General features: G+C 33.8%; 2 protein-coding genes across 2 annotated transcripts in view; one reads left to right on the top strand and one right to left on the bottom strand.

Annotated features, from left to right (window-relative positions):
* Positions 1–20,975, top strand: part of LOC106668987 (midasin) — a 241,911-nt gene that overhangs the window by 27,058 nt on the left and 193,878 nt on the right. The window lies entirely within an intron of this gene.
* LOC112127454 overlaps positions 5,571–20,975 on the bottom strand; it is a 107,040-nt gene continuing 91,635 nt past the window's right edge. The window contains exon 6 of the mRNA XM_024228486.1: positions 5,571–6,012. Coding sequence (XP_024084254.1) covers positions 5,875–6,012 — 138 coding nt within the window. The 3' untranslated portion in view covers positions 5,571–5,874. The remainder of the gene's footprint in view (positions 6,013–20,975) is intronic.

Below are 20,975 nucleotides of genomic sequence, written 5' to 3'. Positions count from 1 at the left end.
TGTACCAGAGTGTCTATTGCCGTCTACATAGAGCCCGTCTTTATAGCTCAATTTATACCCTTTCTGACCCATAACACTGAGACACTCCCGTGACCCTTTTTCTAAAACAGCCCCACTTTTATACTTCGTGTGTGTGTGTGTGTGTCAAGAACTTTATAACGACTCCTATCCCAATACCGCACAAAGACCGAAGTTTATTGATTAGCCCGAGACGTGCGGTTTTTCACAGTGGTGCTGCATTTTCTGGAACGTTTCGAAATCTGCTCGGTGTCGTTGATGCGTGTCACGTTTCCCAGAATCATGAAAAAACAAACCAAAAGAAACATTTCCAATATTGAATTTCAGCTGCTTGTATAAATTGGTTACCTGCTGGGTTTTTATGTTAGTTCTTTAATCGTAAGACGGTTGATTCAGCATAAACCCAAGAGAACGATCGAACCCAGGGATGATCTGTGATAATAGAACTTGTATACTTAAATAATTTCACCGCTCATGGCAAATCAGAGCGTACGGCTATCGGCATTGAATTGGCTCATTCCAATATTCATGAAATCAAAATAACCCTGCAACAAACGGGTCGAAACAATATTAAATTTCTGAACAATGTTTATGCATAAAATCTATCTTGTAGCACGGATGATTTATTCTCCTTTGGAGCAAATATTTATTTATATTTGTCTATTATCTAGGTATTGTGATTGTTCGGTGACTCCATTAATTATATGGAATCTTTTTTACATTTTTGTTGTGCATTTACAATAATAAGAAATGAAAAAAGGCGTATTATTTCGACAAACACCACACAAACATTTATTTATATATTCATATATAAAAGTAATTTTGATCCTGACGATTTTGTTAAAATATGCTTTTAAAAGTTGAGTAAAGTTGTCCACTTTATAATTTCTATTTGCCGTTCTGATCTGAGAAATGTGAACATATACTAGGGCGTGTTATAAATATTTTTCAATAAAAATTTTGTCAACTTTTTTTACGCGTGATTTCAAAACATTTCAAGAAAGTAATACTCAAGAATGAAAGCCCCTCATCGAAAAACGGCCCCATATATGAAGCTTAGTTACAAGAACATCAAGTTGTGTGATGAATGAAGAAGACCAGGCCCCTCTAACTTGCTTCATAGACTACAATGTAAATTATAATAACGTAATAATGATCAGTTGCTTAAACCTTAATTTAACTAGTTTTATGTACATAATAATCAATGTACTACTGTTGTAATCCAATTTAATTTTACATTAGTTATGTTCAAAAGTAGTTAAATTGATGGTTGGGCAAGTTATATAGTCTATAATAGATGGGTAATTAATTTAATAAAGATACAAAGCGCGAGTTTGGCTTGACTTTTCTCGAAGTAACAAAATACGGAAGTATAAATTTCTTGTTAATAGGGCGCTTGAATAGATTAAACCCCGCATGACCGACCGGTCGTGAAGGTTTAACATAGCGAAGCGCCGTGTTTGTGATATTTCATGTTTATCTCTCTCTCTCTTTCTGTCTCTTTCTCTCTCTCTCTCTCTCTCTCTCTCTCTCTCTCTCTTTTTTTATTTTTTCGATTTTTCTACCCCTTTACTTTTTGCCGTTTGTCGAGCTTAGGATTAGAGATGTTAGGGAAAGGACCTATGTCGAAAATCACATTAACCTCTCGTTGTTTTTGTCCCATTATGAAGTCACAAAAGAAAGACATCCTCAGCGAAATTCTCTCCGTCCCGAGGGTAAAAAGTATAAGTGTATATAAAAATAACACGGTTTCCTTTCTACTTAGTACTTGAAAGTTGTAACATCACAAAGTCTTTTCAGGTTGGACTTTTCAGTTTTCGCGTTTTCCCCCGCAAAGTGCAAACTTTATGCGCTCGGGGGGTTATTTATCTCACTATAACGAGACATTTAACGGTTTTTAATGTGATAGTACTTAATCGATTGAAAAAGTTAAAATATAAAACATTGTTATACGCCTATGCTTTCAGCTTTTTGTAAAATATGCTATAAACATGTCGTTTTTATTGTTTGTGTTTCCCTTTTTATGTGGCAATTTTTATATTTATGATCAAGAACCTCAAAACGTCAAAAAAAAAAAAACCCAAAAAAAACATGAATATTAGAGACCTACATACAAAATGGTTCTCGTTTTATCTTTTAACGTATTGCCCGAGCTTTTTCATGTGGCGATTCTCTAAGAATTATCTTCTTTAATCTCATCCTTACCCCCTAACTCTTCTTTATCACCATTCATTATTGATGAAACGTGAAATTAACCGGAATAAACTATTAATTGATCAATTTACTCCACGATTTATCACCATAGGGCTCCACTGTTGTGTATATCAATTATACCTGAAAGCCGAGATCCGATTAGAACGTTTTCAAAAGGCTCACCAGGCCCGAAATCAGTACGACGTTGGGAATTCCAAGCGTCTGTTCCGATATTCCACAAATGGAAATTCATTAGATAGATTTTGTTATTAAATTTCTTCAGTGGAAAATGTTTTAATTTTTGTCAGACGCAGCCGATAATTATAGACACTTTTAATCATTTACATCCTTGAATTAATCAGTAATAATTAATCAGGCGACGGTTCTCCATTAATTATTTACGTAGTCATTTATTATTTAGACGCAAACCCCTTGACAGGCGCCCTTAAACTGTGGGCCAAGCTTTGTTTCAGACCCTATATTTCTCCCCATTCGAATTTTGACAAATTTCTTTTAAAATAAATAAAAAAGAGTTGCATTAAGCTCAAACGACAATTTTTATAAGTAGTATTTAAATGATTGTCAATGGTTTTTTGGTGAACTTTTCCAACTTCTGTACTGACATAGTATGATTTTTGTTATTAACCTGAAATAAATAACTTTAATATTCGTTATTACTGTGATTATTTATGGAGAGAAATCGTGTAAGTTTTTTGTTTCTTCCGGTTACTGTTGCCATCACTAAATCCGTAGGACAGATTACAGTGTGATTATATGATGGGCTAAGTGCGAGGTTTCGAGTCCATCGTCGTTTCAGGCGATGTGGCGGTGTTTCAGGAAAGTGTAGATAAGCCTTGGGCCGTAGGGTTAGGATGGATCGAAAGCGTGGAGTTCACTTGTGGAAGCAATATAGTTTCGTTGTTGATATTGAGATTAGTGACGTAATTAGTAGCTTTAATAATTTATCTGACGACTTTTGATTGAAAGGAGTGGATGCACTGGAGATGGATGTCTTTGCGGAACCCCACAGCATGATTCCTTATGCCCAAAGCGGTCGCAGAATGCATTGTATAAAGTTAGTTGAGTTCAGATTTCAACCCTAACAATGTTTGTAGTTATCCATGTTTTATGCAGTGTTGTTGTCTGTTAAGTCTTGTGTGAGAATTCCACATCAGTCTGATGTCTGTTTAGACGTATCTGACTTGAGTGTAAGTAGGTAGCTTCTTGTTGATGTACCGTGATGGGCAAGACTGTTTCTTTTTTTCCAGTGGAAATGAACACTACATTTTTCTTGATTGAGTCTTGCCGTGTACTTTTTGCTCAAGTCTTTGACAAGATCAAGGTGTACTTGAACGTTAAAGGTTGGTTAAATAGGATTCGGGTTAGAAGACAGAATTGCGTTATCCGCTTAGGTGGTAATGATGGTATTGGATTGTATTGGAGTCATTTATTGTGTAAAGGATGGGATCAAGAAGCTTCCTCTTAGGACGTCGGCCTTTACCAGTCTATAGCAGGCTATATATGAGTTGCTGCACCTCACTCTGAAGCGAGGGTCTGTTAAATAGGATTCAAGTATAAGTTAATAAGGAGCGGATTGGTTTAAGTTGAAGATGCCTCGGTGACAGAACTGGGCTCATCAAGGAACCTTATTCTGCAATGGTGTCAACAACTCTGAAACTTTGCTGGATCGAGGAATGATAGGGACAGTAGCCGAATTTGAAAAGCAATGATTTGATGTGAATCTAGTGTTGTTATTAAACTTTTAAAAGCAGTCTTTCGAGGAATTTGGACATCACCGGAAAGAAGGCTTATGGGTCTGTTGGAGGATATTTGGTAGGGAGGTTTGTGAGCTTTAGCAATGAGAATTCTGACAGAATACGAGAGAAAAGTGAGTGGGTAAGCGATGGTATATATATAACCACAAGCCACCATTTTTAGTTTTGGCAGTTTATACACTACTTTGAATTTTGATCGCAAATTAACATTAAACAGAAGTAAACCAAAGTGATTCAATTGTAATTATTTATCATGTTGAATAATCATATCTTTTTTAAGGGTTCATATCGATTAAATAATATAGACAATATCGCCAATAATGTGTCGAAATATCCCAATTGAAGGAAAAGCAATATTATTGTGAGTTGTAGTTAGAATTTTTTTCCCATGCATCACATTGCCATTGGTTTGCAGTTTATTCTCAAAAACCCAGAAATTTCAATATCATTTGAATTTTGCTGCCTGTCTTGAGCGAAAATAACTATTTTATATGTCAATTGTTGCAAGGTTTATTAAATTTATTCTCCACGATCATCCCTGAATATATTTTCCCAGTTGTTGGGAGTACGACTATATATAGATATTTCTTTAAAAACAATGCACAACGTAAAAATGACACAGCAGATTTTCGTCCGTTGTCTTAAAACTTGATTGTCATTTATATTAGCGACATTTCGCTGTTGGTTCGTTTGGCACAGAGGTCGACGAGAAAGCACCGAATTTGATTAAGATTAAATAATTACACCCATTTATACCCATATAGCTAGCTCGGAATCATTGGAGACAGGGGGTTTGTTATTCTAATACACTTTTAATATTTTATATCTCGTATTACATACATCCTACAGACAGTACCTATATTTTGAAACACATCATCGAAGGCTGAATAGATCAGGAGAGATAGTCTTTTTTTAAGTTTATATTACATAGTTTTGTATATATTGTGTTTAGTTTTTTTTCCATAAATAGAGATATAATATTAAAAATTACCCCTAACGCTTTTTGTAATATAATGGATATGGGTATTATTTTTCTATCGAGATAATAATTGACAGATTAATGTTATAGTAATTAGGCTACAAGAAGAAACATCAGCTTCATTTTCGTTATAATATTACATTTTGAAGATTGCTTAAACAGATTTTAGTACGAAAACCCTTTAGTATTTATTTAATTTTATTCATATTACAACTAAATTCGAACATTTTTCTGTTAGTCAGGAGATTTTGATAATATGATATGAATATGAGAAACAGGTAACAATAAAAACTTCGGCTTAGACTTCTTTACTTCCATCTAAAGGAATAAATGTTATTATTACAAAACAAATATTTTGTTGTCGTTAACTTGTTTTGCAATTCATATAAATTTATAAGCAGAACGTCATGAAATTTGACGCGTTTTGTAGGAGGCAGATAGAGTTTGCATATAAAATATATAATCCTTAAGAAATTACATATTTAAATTAAGGGATAAACAGTTAAAATCGGTTGTAAAGTTTAGGAAAATGTTCGAATTTTTATGTACACGCAAATTTGATTGGAAAAGTGCGATTTACAAAATTATAAACAGACAAGTAATAATTTTGAAATAAACTTTCTGAAAATCTGAATATATACATATAACATTTTTTGGTATCGATATGAGGTACGACATTAACGTGTATCTATATATTATTCAGATTTCAGGCTGGTTGTTTAATAATTGAATGTATCAGGTTGTTCCTTAGGCAATTCTATTTTTCTTAGAGACCTCAAGTTACCCGTCTCTAGTTTATAATTTTGGTCCGTACACCCTTATGTTTAGCAAAAGGTTGCACCAATTAGTTTCAATTCGTCTGTCATCGATCTCGCCAAAGATCGGGCTTTTCTCTGGGTCGGCCACCTCCTACTCGTCGCTGCTCGACGTGCTCGACGGTCGCGGGGTGCTCGGTGAGAATCTTGCTGTCGTTATCGGTTCGGAGTCGTTGTGAGATCCACGAGCCACCTTCCAACCCTCTTCGCCGTACATCAGATCCTCGTTTCTCTGAAATAACCGGCCCAAGATTAGTAACAAGTGGAGAAACGATTAAAAGCTGGAGCGTGCGTGGAAATAGCAGTGTCGAAGTGTTAACGCTTTAAGCATTTATCTTTTAGTGTTTTTATGCCCTTTGCTAAAATCTTTAGGATTATGTTTTTATTATTTATAATTTTATTTATTAATCTGTACTTATAAATATTTACAATTTTCTGACAGACATCCTTGATTTAAAATATGTTTATCTTAAGAGTTTTGCTCTTCCTATAACTAGAAATGATCAGATGGTAATTCAAAATTGTTTACAATACTTCACTTCAAGCTTACGTCGATGAAATATTTTATCATTGATCATTCCTGCTACAAGTATGTAATTTTAATGCATAACTCATTAATATGGCAATAATTAAAGTTAACTAAAAAGCCCATGCAGTTATACATGCAATTTGAGGGTATCACGATGTGAGAATTGTGGTGTTTCGAGGGCGATTAGCTTATGACGCCCAGTTTAATTAATGGCTTCCTTCGAGGGTTATTAAGAGAGAGCTGCTATTTATTTGACATTTTAATGTAAAATATACGTTGAAATTAAAAAACTTATTCTAATATTTTAAAACGACGCAATAGATGTCGTAATACTTAGTTTATTATTAACCGAAATTTTAAAATAGTACTTAATTTTTTCGTTCCCTATATTTGCTATTCGTTTTATAACGCGATTTAGTTGATCGACCTAGTAAAAAAGAGCATATTTAATTAGTTACCATCGTTCAACCCATTTTAATGATTGGAAAGAAAACTCATAGCTCCGTGGTTAGGCTTTCATCAGCTCCCTTTCATCAGTACTTTGAAGCAATTAATTATAATTTACAAGCTTAACAAATATGAACAGCAATAGTTCAAACCTGAAGAGGAATCGTGGCACGATCCGAAACGTTGAAAATAATTTCCATCAGGTTACCCTACATACGCTACTACACGTACCACGGAACCTAAACTTACCGTAAAATGACAGTCTCAATATTCATAAATTTATCTACAAAAAATACTTGTTTGAGAATTGTTGTCAACTATTGAAAATTATACTATGCAATTATAATTAAAATACCGACAATAAGTACAAAATATAACTGAACTAATCAGCTAATAATGGCAATAAATAAAAATTAATGTGTTATTGCGTTAATTTATGAATTTAGGTTTCAATATTGTAAATACATGTTCATATTTATTACATTTGTAAATTATTAATGTAAGTCTTTGTATAAAGAATACATTCCAAGTTCGACGGAGGAGTTAAATGTCTTCTTTACAATTGGCCTTATCCTTGGCGTTTTTAAAAAAAATGAATGTTTTTGTTAGTCTTGCGAGACCTGTAGGTTCGGGAAGAGCATACTATCGATTCATCATCCCGACAAGAAGCCTCAAAAAATAAATCACACGAGAGTTCTATTTTCCAAATCAAAAATTGACCCTCGCTTTCATACTCCTTCGGAGGTACTCGAGAAAGATAAATATCCCGATGTTTTAATTTGAATAGAGAATAAAAACGGAAACCCCCTTTCCATTATCCGGCAGAATAATGAGGGGGATGGCCTGGGAAAAACTGGCCGACATTCAAGTCTGGGCTCCCGTGGTAATGATCTCACGAGGTTCAGCACTCTTTCAGCCTGTCATCACGGCGGAACGTAACAGTTTATCCGTTTTAGAGGGTGGTTCGGCCTTCTTTGCACACAATCTGATGTGACCTCGTCTAACAACAATTTCACAGGATTGTATTTCCCCGAATGAGGGATAGATGACTCGGAATCTCTTGACTCTCGGTGATCTATTCTATTCTTGACGTACGATCCATCACCGAAAGGAAGTGATTTAGTGATTTCTTTCACCCCTTCCAGATTTTTTATATTTCAAATGTATAATAAAAAAGGACATTTTGGGAGTTATATCGTAGAAGAAAAACTAAAGTATAATAAGAAAATTAGAGTTGTATAAATATCACTCGTTAAGTTTCAATGGAAAGCTGGATAAATAACATTGCATAGTTTTTCTTGTTCTGCAGCAAGAAATATTCTACCGAAACATTTACACTGTCGTGTCAAAAAATAATTTGTTTCAATAGATAACATGTAATAAAGCAGCGATAGGATACAATTTCTAAATATCTTTATTTTCAGTTTTAACATAACCAATTCAAGAGTAATTTTTTTGTTGGTTTAAGGGCAGTTTGGCCGTGTTAGGGGAACACTGATTCCTTTGATATCCCTTCGTCCGTCTCTGTGACGCTCACTATGTTCGCATGTCACTTTGAAGGGGGAAACTGGCTTTATTCTGACATCCGCCCCTTATTCCTGCAATTCCCTTATTCCTTATTCCTCCCGGTTGTAGCGTTTCCAGTTCGTATGATAAGGAGAAGAGATACAGCTGCAAGATGGGCGAGGTTTTATTCCATTTAGAACCGCCCATGCTTGCAGTTACGAGACCGGTTGGTCGTGTAATTGAAAGAAGTTTATATTGCAGGCCGAGATCAAAACAGAAATGAAACACAGAGAAACTATTGAAATACCAAATAGTTTCAATAAAATATTGTATTTTGTTGTTATGATAATTTAACCTACATAGAAATTTTTTATTGATATAAAATCGATTTGATAATATTGTTACTCATTGATCAACTCCTCATTATTGATTCAATTTTTTTATTTTTATCGTGAGTCTTATTTAAAATAAATTATTAGTGGTGTCTTTGGCGTTTAAAGAGTTAGTTGCGTGTATTCCTCGATTCACAGATTGCCTTAAATCTGTCAAGAGGTACAGGACAAATCATGTTCCTTTTGGAATGGGGGAATCGCATTAAAATGTGCATTGTTATCTGTAGACCATTTGTTTCCGACCCACGTCGTGATTTTTCTTCGGGTACTTTATCTTTAACTTTGTGCAAAAGCCGCTAGAATTCATCAAGTTTTGAGGACGATGCTTTCGACATAGGATTTTTGTCGTACTTTAAAAAGCTCTTTTATAATTTTTGTTGTATCATCCACCAAATTATCACGAACTTTATTATTTCTTGATGAACTTGGTGAAGGAAAAACAAATAAACGGCAGACAATAAAAATAATAAATTTATGAACATATCACACATTCTTACTTGATCCCATAAATACAAAACACAATACAATAAAAAAATAGCATTATTTTCGGTTTGTCTAACCGTCTTTTTTTAATTTTTTGTTTATTTGATGTTGTTTGTTCATTTCTAATCGCCCTTGTTTCAATGTGGTTTTTGTTACGTATTTTCGCCCATTCTACTGGAAATTGGTCTGCGGCAGTGGCGTCTTCCGATACATTGTAAAAATTTTTGGATGGAGTAAATTATATGTATGATGATTGATTGTGGCTTTTTTAAACATTAAAACTACTAAATTTTTTTTAGTCCTTATCGTAAATAAAATAAATTTATATCTTTTCTAATGTGCGGTACTTTATTTGGGTTAAAAGTTAGGCAATCTTTTCCATCTTAAGACGTAGATTGGGCTGAGGTGTTGCTTACACGGAAATCAGCCTAATTTGGAGCCGTTATTTGACACTGATTCCTCGACGCCATGTTTAATTTAATTCTCGTTGAAAACAAATTAGAAATAATGTCGTGCAATAAAGGTAATCCTGAGGACGGCTAGATCTATAATAAAGCGTTAATACCGGAAAACTAATTTTCCAGGTTAGCCTTACTCTACGATTAAGAAGAAAAAACGCATTACGCAATTGAGACGGCCATACAAATTATTCGCAAAAGGCGATTTATCACTTGACAAGAGTGTTGCTCCGGGAATATAACATTTATTGTGAGCCTATGACATTAAAACAATTTTATTTATCCTTCTGTAGAGCCCCGAATAAAAAGCCGTAACCTTGGCAAAAAATACAACTACTTCATTTCGGACCACATCCTCTATTCCAAACATCAATTTGATAACATTTTCATTTTGACAAATGAAAGGGCAACTTTTTCTTTAAGTAACCCATGAGTTGGCTACGATCTGCTTGTTAATAAACCCTACCTCTTTTTTGTTACCAGGGCCCACAATTTTCTGCAACATTCGAACGTATACTGGGCCAGACCACTCTCCAGGCTTTTAGTCAATTTCTATATTTCAGAATACAGCATGAAATTTTTATAAAATATCGGCGAGTGATATCAGTTTTACTGTTTAACATTGGTAAAAATATTTGATTCGGAAACAAATTATTCTCTGTAGAGAGCGTTGGTTTTCAATTAGTAAAACGTAATATGTGTTAACAACTTTTGTAACGGACTCCTACGGAGGATCGTCCGATATTCGGGAGTTATTTAGTTTCACAAAGTTGGACGGTCAGCGAGTTAATGAACTGCTGTCAGCACTTCCTCCCTTAACGGTTTGTGCGATCAACCAACTGCCAAAGTCCTTACGCGAGAATCCATCCATTTTCAAAGCCTGGCCCGAATTAAACTATCGTTTTATTGTAGGGCATGCTGTAACGCATTTAGAGACGGATAAAAGCGAAAAGAACCAGTTCAAGAGAAGAAATAAATGTGTAGAAAATTTCTTCTTAGGAAGGCGCTTGAATAGATTGAAACCCGTATGACTGATCGGTCGTACCGGTTTAGCATGGTGCAGCGCCGTATTGGAAATTATTTTACCTATCTCTTACTCTCTGCCTACCTTTCTGTCTGTCTGTCTGTCTATCTATCTGTCTGTCTATCTGTCTCTGTCTCTCTCTCTCTCTCTTTCTCCTTCTCTCTCTCTCTCTCGCTTTTAATTTATCTTTCCATCTTTTACTTAAATGTTTTATTTATCTCTTGGTTGTTATCAGAGATGAGGTCAAAGAAATATATTTTTAATTTTAAATCTTCGCCTAGCTGTCTGAACTTTATTGTACCTTCTTCAGGGCTCTACAAAAGCGTCTATTATACATTTTAATTTTGGTCAATTTGACATCAAATATATATATAAGAACAAGACATACATTATTGCACTTACTGGTTCCTGGTTAAAAAATGTAAAAACGTATATACTTTTATTTTCATGTCAACACTGAGAAACCTTTATTTGTTTCATGTCCTGGCCATAAGGCTATTATTTGTTTTGTTACTTAATTTGATATATTAGATCTGAAACTGTAAGGCTTTTAATAAATCGAGTCTCGCGTTTCAGTTAGGAACTTGAGAAGTGTTGTAATTGGAGTCATATATGTAATTAGGAGTGCGAGGGGCCGGTGAGGCCGTGGGCGGATCACCATTGATCTTTGTGAGCGTAAATTATAGGACCTGGCCGCATCAATCATGGTCCCCCGGAGGGCCGTGTCTGTCTTTTAGGACCGGTTGTGATTTATACTCGCTCTTCTTTTTTTTCCGGATAACCTGTCAGTCAAACCATTTGAAATAATGTATATATTCATCGGGAGGGATTTGATCGGTGATAAATTCCTACAGGGCCCGATTGCCATTCTTCGGTTTTAAACCCAAATGTCCTATTGTTTGAAAAAAATTAAATTTCATTGTAAAGTACGGGAAGTAGTTTTTTTTCTATATTCGTTGTATGTGAGAATGCAATGAGGGTTTATCCGTTGTATGCGGTCAGGTTTTCATCGATAACTTCCACCTATCTGAAATTTCAATTTCAATGGTGCAGTTTTTACTCCTTCTTGACAAATTAAAAATGTATAGGTAAAAAAGATTTAACTGAATTTAGTTTTATAGGCTAAACTACTACTAAACAATTTTCGTAAAAGACGTAAAAGAAAAAGAAAATCTCCGATTTTCCGTGTCTAAAAAAGTGTTTACTTTGTTCTGGTTATTTTTTACACTTGCTTTAATATGTAGCTTTAAATAAAAATCGCCCAGCTATCTGGTTCTCACAACTGAACTTGTGTACTTTATTTTCAGTATTGATAGGATTTTCTATAAAATTTTTAATTCTTTCGAAAATTTCTCCTAAATTCAGACCCTTCATTATTTAAGTTTTAGAGCAAAATTCTGCAAACAGCGCTGTGTTTCTCCTTGCTCATCATGATCTCTTCTTGCTTAATATTCAGGACACCGACCTTTCCAGATTGCCGCTTAAGATTAAGCAAGGATAATAGTGAATGATTTTAATTTTTTACGTGCAAAGACAACTGTGGTAGCATTATGTTTATAGAAACAAATCATAACTGACATTAGACTTTTATATTGTACTATGCGTCCTGCGGCTAAAGTTTCTTTTGATATCTTTTAAAAATACAACCCGATCATGTTTCCCCTTTATAGCAATGTTCTAACAAAGTTTTGCCAGAAGCCTTTCCAACTCTGCACTTTTATAAATAATTGAAATTTAATCCCATGCCCAAATGATCCACAAAACGTTATCTTGGTAACCAAATTGAAGACTGAATCGGCGCTGGCTATCACTGGGACTCACCTCTCATAGCTGTCAGCATATTGACCGTTTAATGTGCATATTTTTATTACAGATTTTCTAGAATTTTTCATTGGGTGTAATAAAAAAATCTACTTGCAAAATTGTTGACTTTATATAGTAAATTTTAACAAGTTAAGTATTTTTTTGGAAAGAGATGAATGCAACAAAATGGCAATAAATAAAATGCGTCCTATAGTTTATCTGAACCAGTTTTTTTAAACAATCCTATAAATGGGAAAAATATCTTTTAGAAAAAAAAAATATTTCAATGGCTTGCTGTTTTAAAATTACAATTACAGGACATTTTGTATAATAATTTTTTTAAATAGCGGGATCAAGGGCCAGGAGCACTTCTTTAACAAGAAATCAATTATTCTCGTCACTAGCGATGAGTTAATTCGTTTTAATCGGATTGAGAAAAATAAAACTGAAAGTTTCAAGATATCGAGTAGACGAGACATAATTTTACTCGACGTTATCTTCTTAAAGAGGTTTATTTTCCCAATTAATTGTATTCATCCCACTTCCATTGCCTGTCATTCTGCTAATTCTGATCCATGGAAAAGTAATATAAAATTGATTTAGCAGTTATTTACTTTTTACACTAGGTTGTTGATTTTAATGATAGTTTACAATGGCTCTTACATATCTATAAAGCATGAAAACTAGATTATTTTGTATTTAACGAGATCAAACATTATTAATTTTCACCCGGGATGTTACGGAAACTATAAAATAATCATAATATAAATCGCATCGTATTATGTTTATAGTAAATATATTGTTTCTACAATTGTGAAACACTGGCTCAAAAATGATTAGATTTTATTGAAAAATATATCTTTTTTTAATTTCATATTTAAAATATAAATGGTTAATTTAAATATGGAAATTATTCAACCTTCCATATTAAAAAGGTGCAGTAGTGCGCATTCAACTTTCGTCTATATTGCTAGGGGCAAAAAATAACTGCATTTCAGAAGGGGAATGCTTCAATTAAGGACGGTGTCGAATGTGGTTGAAACGAAGGAACCAAATTTGGCTAACTAACTAAATGCCTCGGCTTTGAGGTACAAAGTTAATTCGGTGCGGTCGGAAAGCTGTGATTGCCAGAGGCTTCATGCTGTTGCTTTTCCCCGCTTCCCTTTAACAATAACAAACTCATCAGTCCTTGTATCAAGGCGATCTTAAGCCATTTGAATTCAATTTAAACAAACAAAAGCTTATCTCATTAATGCTAAGTGTATATAAAAGTGAAATATGCTTCTAATTTCGAATCCATGCGTTTTGCTGTTGAATAACGGAAAGTTTGCGCGCAAAGGCCTTAGTAAGTTTGTTAAATCAGCTTTTCTGCGTGCAGTAACTAAGCGTTTTAATACTGAAAGCATTTTCAAAGGAGAAATAACACTTCAAACATGTTTTATTAATTGGCTGTTTGTAGAATATGATACGTTATGACACTCGACGTATTCCTGGCACTGTTGACTTTATCAAGTACATATTTTATGAGTGTATGACGTCTGAATAGAGAAATCCCAGGGGTGTCAATATTCACCGGTGCTGTACGCTTCTTATTACTTTCTTTAATAATTGTGTGAGCCTCAGGAAAAGGTTTATCTTTCTTTGCAGAATTGCGAATAATGAAATTACAATTTAATTCAACGCCAGAGCAGATTATCATCAATCATTGGAGTTTTAAAGGTTAACTTGAATAATAGAGAGTTTGCACCAAATTACGATCTGAACATAAGCTTATTTTACCCCATGCCCTAAATCTAGCTGTACATTACGTTATAAATTAGTGAAAAAGAATATCTATGAATTATAAATAATTCCATTAGAAAAATAAGTTCATTTGCTGTATCTGTTGTTTTCAGTTTTCAAACGTACATTGACAGTTCAAAATTCTCTAATATAGCAAATGAACACATTTGCGCGAGCTCATCGTCTCATTGTGTTAGTATGACGCTACTTGCCAGTTCCCATCAAGCTAATACCTAAATTATGGAGACACTTGTCAAAGGTTGTCGGGTTATGCATATGAGACGCTGGGATGTGTTTTAACAATGACTTTATTGTTTTAATACCTTGTATAAAAAGGTTTTATTTCATTAAACGTTGAAATAATACCGTAAGGTGTAAATTTGGCATCCGATCTGCGTCTCTCCTGCAGGAAAGAGCCTGCCGTTGTTCACTTAGGCTTAGACCCTGATGCAATTTATTGAATCCACTCTTGCAAATAGGCTTTTCCTAAATTTGGTTTTTAAAATAGAATAATTAATTCTATGTATTTTGCTTCTCCGATATAGTTATTATTAACTACAATCATAAAAACCTATATTAAAAATTAGGGGTAAGGCAAATTGGAAAAAAAAACTTCCTTCCTTTAGTTACGTTCCTTCAAGATTTTTAGGACTATTTCTCTTTGGGATTTCATTCACTCTTATTTATTGTAAGATGCGGTCTGGTGCGATGTAGGTTTCAGAAAAACATTTTCTTTATCGTGCCAACGTTTCGATCTTTATTGAGATCATCTTCAGGGCTCAAAATATTTGTTTTCTGTGTAATTGTGGCATTCTTGCGTGTCGTGTTGAGAGATTATTTATTGTAATGTACGTTCTATTAGTCATTTATTTTTTTCAAGCATAATTTTTTTAAAATCCATCGTCGATATCATTGTTTATAGTATAATTTTTAATTGCTGACATGTATGTATTTAAAATGTCAGAATATTGTTTACTTTTTCTTGAAAAATTTACGTTAAATGTAAATTATTGCAATGTACAACCTCGTTTTCTTTATTTGTGACAAACATTACTTTGGTAAATTAGTTTAAATGGTTTTGAATGTTCAAAACTTAGGTTATATTTGTGATACAGGATAGAATCGCCCCAAATTAAGTTCGTAATTTTATAATTGTACTTGAAAACAGGGTTCTAGGAAATAAATGTACATGTCAGTTATCTTTTAAATTATCAATTATTGTTTCATAGTCCTGATCAAGGGAAATACATCTGGAAAATTTTTACTGAATTGAGTGTTTTCTTTTAATTTGATCTTTCTGTGATTTTTATTATAAAAATTTCTTTCAAATGCAGTATGAATTGATATTTTGCCATTTTTACTGATTGCTCTGGTCCATTTATACATTTCTTACTTGCTTCATGATCGTATTTTTCTCAAGCTATCTTTTGGAAATTATTACAAGGGAATACAGCCTGCTATCCATTTAATTATATTCGCTTTCTTATTCGGCAAGTGAGATATTCTCACTTGTCATGGATTTTCAGTAGATAAAGTCGGTAAGTTCTAGAAAGTTGAAGCCGTTGTTCTCTTTTTCCGCGATAAAAGTTAAGTTTATGCTGAGCGAGTGGAAGTCCCCTTGGTATTATTGTCTCTTGTGGCATGCAATCAGTCAAATCCAGTGGCGCTTTATCGCAAAGCTCTACCTTGTAAACGTGGCCTACATTTCTTGAATTATCTTTGCAGATATTAATTTTACCATTTAATATTTTTAAAATATATAATAAAAATAGCTGTAAAAAAATATAGATTTTCTTTCCTAGGTTATAAAATGACTGCTTTACCCTCGAATTTAAGAGCATGAATCTCTTGCTGAATGTGTGGCTTTCGCTATTATTATGTGGAGCTGGGCGGTGAATTTAGGACCTTAAAGTGTCAGACGTGCTTGTCTATGCAAAATAGAATTTGACGGCCCCCCTACTCTATAATAACATTCCCAGCTACAAATGAAATTTCTAGACATCGTAAAAACCTCGTTTCGCTTGTTTGTAACTGGTGTTTGGCAATCACAACATGTAAATTAACTATTCAAACTAACTCCGTCCAAATATGAACGCATATGGCAGCATAGCAAAGGTAATTCAGGACAGAGGAATTTTTTTCTTTTAAATAGCGACGGATCGTTCTGTCGTGTTGGTGTGCTCATACAATCTAGTCACGTTGCGCCACCGGTGAACTTTTCATTGCCGTTTTAACGTTTTACATTTTCTTTTAAGACGGAAAGAAAGCCAGCTTAGGGAGAAAGTGTTCAAAAGAGAGGTGTATCCTGTTTTTCATTTTTATAATAGTATTATACCCCTTTTCATGAACAGGTTCATATTTCTTCCACTTACGGTGTAGCGTTAAGGCATAACCTATTGTTCCTCGGTATTAACCTTTTTTCACAATCCTTTTAAATTTAAGAAGGGTTCGCGATCCTTTTCTTTTAAACATTTTCTAAAGAATTGTAATTTAACAACATTTAATTCCCATATTCTACAATAAACGATGTAAAAATTTCTACTTCGAATTTATTTCCAGCAAGATAAGCTACAAAGATAATTCGAAAAATAAAAGCCTTTTTAGAGGATTTTTTTCTTTATTATTTAACTATGCACTTTATTGAACTTCCAGTGCAGATAGATTAGTGTTGGTCGTACTGATCAGGCTGAATGTGTAACCTACGTCAACTTAATGTCTATCGTTCCCCAAGAAGGATTTGTCTTAATTTAAACTAAGTTTTTTTGTGATTTCCCTACAGTAACTGTAAGTGAACTACAGTTATCTAGGGTGTGATGGTCCCGAAGTCCAAAAGTAGTTCTTAAAGACACCCTAGACGAAGTTTAACAGCTAGTATGACTATGTGTATTGTACCATAGTCTGAATTGTTAGATTTTTACTATTTTACGCTAGAGGTTTGGAGGTGAATGTAATTGAGACTTTTGAGGAACCCTCAAACGACCCTTACAGAGGGGTGAACTCCCGCTACTTTCTAACTTCAATATACATATTGCATTATAATCGCGTTGGTTGCTGATCAGATCCTCTAGGGTTTCTCGGATTGATCTGTTTTAGGATTTAGAAAGAAAAAGCTTTGTTACTTTGGTAGAAAAACAAAAAGTTATGTACTATATTTTCACTTTTATGGCTGTTTATTGTGAATCTTCATGCAACATTTCACTAAAGAATAATGAATGAAGTTATAGTAATATTCCTGAACGACTAAATATTTAGAAAGATTTAATAAAATTGTTTACAGTACATTCAAATTTTAACTGACATTTTCAAGAGAAAATTTTATATTTGTTAATTACTAAGAGTGCGATGGCTTTTAGAAAAAGGGCGAGTGTTTGGTCTTGTAACAAGGAAAGTCGGGGTGATTGCGCATTTACATGAAGAAGCTTTTTAAGCTTTTTTTAAACGGTGTACTGCCCCCTCGTCAATTTATTCGTTCATTTTTTTCTCCACGGTTGTAGGTACTGGAACTCTTTCAAAGGAGGTACTTTAGGCAAAGCTCACCCTGGGGGCTTGGTGGATTTTTTTGTCTGTACCGCCTCTCTCCGAAAGTGCCCTACGTATGTGAGCCCAAACGGTTTTTACCTTCAAGACTGAAGTTCTATTTACATAATTATTAATTAATTAGTAACGAATTTTTTTGAAAATTTAGTAAGATATAAGCTGTGAGAGTATCAGCAATACATTTCATCATTGAATATTTTATAAAATATTGTTTTCCGATGAAATAGTTTTTTAATGGTACATTTTCTATTCAATTTTATCGTTCCTCTAATAGAGAGATGCGGTAGCTTATATAGGATATAAGGTATTTTTTATTCAAATCCTCATACTTATAGTGTTAACTTTACCAATGTTTTTGTATATTAATAAATTTCCACTGAGTTATTTTACTATAGTTATGAAAATAATGCTAATTGAGGAAGAAGAAGGTCTGAAACGATAAAAATGCTTAAATTATGTAGCTGACTAAGCATACCGTGTGCACACAATGAGTAGTTTAGGTAATTGTCGTTGAATGTGCCACTTTCAAGCCGTCGCCTTTGCAGCTGGTGTATTTTATTACATGAATAAAAAAGCAAAAAGTTTTCGTTAAATAAATATCCCGACTTGTCTCCGACCCTGATGCATTTCATCGAAGTCTTTTTCCAACAGACATCTGTGGAAAAATCATAACCGTCTCCCCTATCAATCGTGAATGGTGGGTTCAGGCTACGTGTTTTCAAACGGAAGATAGCCGTCCTCGCGAGGACAACGGGACGTCTGGTAATGCAATGGGAATTTACGTGGAATGCAAGATGAGGCTGGATGAGGAAAAGCCTTTCCACAGCGTCTGAAACTGAACCCTACGTGACCTTTTTCTTCCATCCTTCGTCGGGACTTATCGCCAATAAACTTTCGCCAATTTTTTCTTCTTCCGCACTTGGGTAAACTTTGCCCGGTTGCACTTGACATCCCTGACAAAACTTTTATGGCAATTTTTTTTTTGCATAAGTATTTATAGACAGTCATACAGTATAATGCTCAGTATTTACAAGGTGGAGTAATAGATGTTTTTTCATTAATCTACCGTTCGTTTTCCTAATTTACATCATATAATTATGTTTTTTCAGTTATGTCGTATTGCTTAATTAATGTAGAACTCTAAATNTATATATATGTATGTATACTTTGAAAGATAGTGGCAGTAAATTCTTGAGGTTCTGTTTTAATAAATAATTCCTCTATGTTTGTATACCTGGTAGATTTTTAATAAATTTACATGGTCTTTTATACTTACGTTGCCTAATTTATTGTGAAATTACGCATGTTTCAAAAGTTCATTTTTCGAGTGTAATTTGCTAGTGCTATTAGAATGTTAGTACCTTGGCACGTCAAGCTGGTGATAACTTTTTTTTAAATGCACGCGCCATGTTATTTCACACATTTTGAAAATCCTTTCTATTCTAAAAAAATGATACCAAAAAGTCAAAAATCATCGATTCATTCTGTTGATATTGACGTTTACCTTCAGAATTCAGTAATTTCACTTTATCGTGTAATTGGTAATAAAAAGGAGAAATTTGAGAATTTAATTGGGTAAAATATGAAAATTTATTTTGTGTTGGATTTATTAAACTTAACTTTAAATACATTATCGACGATTTTAGAGTTTCTGGTATCATTAGTTTTAGAATGTAAAGGATTTTCAAAATGAAAAGAAATTCATTTTCACAAATTCAATGATGCCAACTTATTAAAACTTTTATATCCCTGCAGATTATACGTGAAAAATTACCTTTGGAACCTTGCTTATCCCATAGTTTCAAAATAAAACTGGCACAGTAAAAATAAGGACCATACATTTTTTAAAAATTCCATAATACAATATTGACATTATTTTCTTTTTGGAAATTCATTTAGTTGTGACGTAATCTTGTATGTTTACCGGTTGGTCTTACTCCATTTCGTCGGACTTGTTGATTGTGTCGGTTTAATAAAAGCCAAGCAGCTTTTACATATCAGCCAGCCGGTTTCAGTTTATCTCTTTTTACATAAAGAACCGGCTGTTCCAAAAGATGACACGTTTTGAGAAATCTATTCAGGTTTGTTACAAAATCACAAAAGGCTTTTCGAATTGGAAATTATTTTTGTACATATTTGATCTCGATCATATGATCCGCGTTTCCTGGAAATCCAGCAGAATTGGCAACTGGCCGAATTAAGTGATCAAAGCGAACGCACATCGGACGTAGTTTGGCTCCAGAATAGCCAGGCAAAGGAAATGAATTCGGCTTATTACACGGGAACCGTGATCAAAGGGTTTCATGTGTAAATGTCGCATATACCACTCGTCCTGTATGTCGTATATGCACTGGGTCCGTCAAACCGGGGTTAACATTTCACAGCTTAATCTCAGTATTAGTGTTCCATTTGGTATAATCAAATTGAATTATTGTGCATGGAAAGAGGTTAGAGGTAGAATAATAGGATTTTCTGTAAAACCCGGCCCCAGGCGTAAAGATAAATTTGTCAGTTACGGCTCAACAACACCCAATTAAATGTCCCAGTCAGCCGATAACTTTTTATTTCTGTGTTAAAACGCCACGCCCTATCTTAAACCCTTGTCAATCGGTAAAGGCTTGTTTCCTGCACTTTTTTGAATGACTTTAATTTAATTTTCCTATCTAAAATAACGGTTTTTTACTAAACGCGCTTTGTTTTACTGTTTCTGAACCAGTGCTCTAGAAATGTAAATTATTCTGTCCGTAATTGTTTATTAAGTTACGACCTATTTAAACAAACATTTGACTCAACTTATTGGATGTTTAAATGATAATATTTGCCCATTCCCTCATACAACCTCTATGTGCCGTCATAGAAATGTAAGAAATGAGAAAAAATGTGTTATTTTTTCCTACTTTGCATTAGATCTGTGGCATAATTAGGAGTCAAAATGTCTGTTTTGAAAACAAAAATCGATGAACACACCGATGTTTTATTGTTTTAATTTTATTGCCTAACAATAGCATCTACATTTTAAAAATCGATTAAATTAATTGATATTGCAATTGAAAGGAAAAGGTTCGATGGTTTCAGTATTAAAAGAAGTTTTCTCATATCGATTAAGTCAGCCAGTTGTGTTACAAGTTCAAGTTGTTTACAACTAAGTCGTCAAATAAAAATATTTATTGCATAAATTATTTATACAAATAGTTACTTATTACTAGAAAAAGTCATTTTTCTCAATAGAGTCGA

Source organism: Cimex lectularius, unplaced genomic scaffold (genome assembly GCF_000648675.2).
Source record: "Cimex lectularius strain Harlan isolate CLEC.00 unplaced genomic scaffold, Clec_2.1 scaffold257, whole genome shotgun sequence".
Taxonomy (NCBI): Eukaryota; Metazoa; Arthropoda; class Insecta; order Hemiptera; family Cimicidae; genus Cimex; species Cimex lectularius.
Note: the sequence above shows the minus strand (reverse complement) of the source record. Positions and strands in the feature narration are given on the sequence as shown.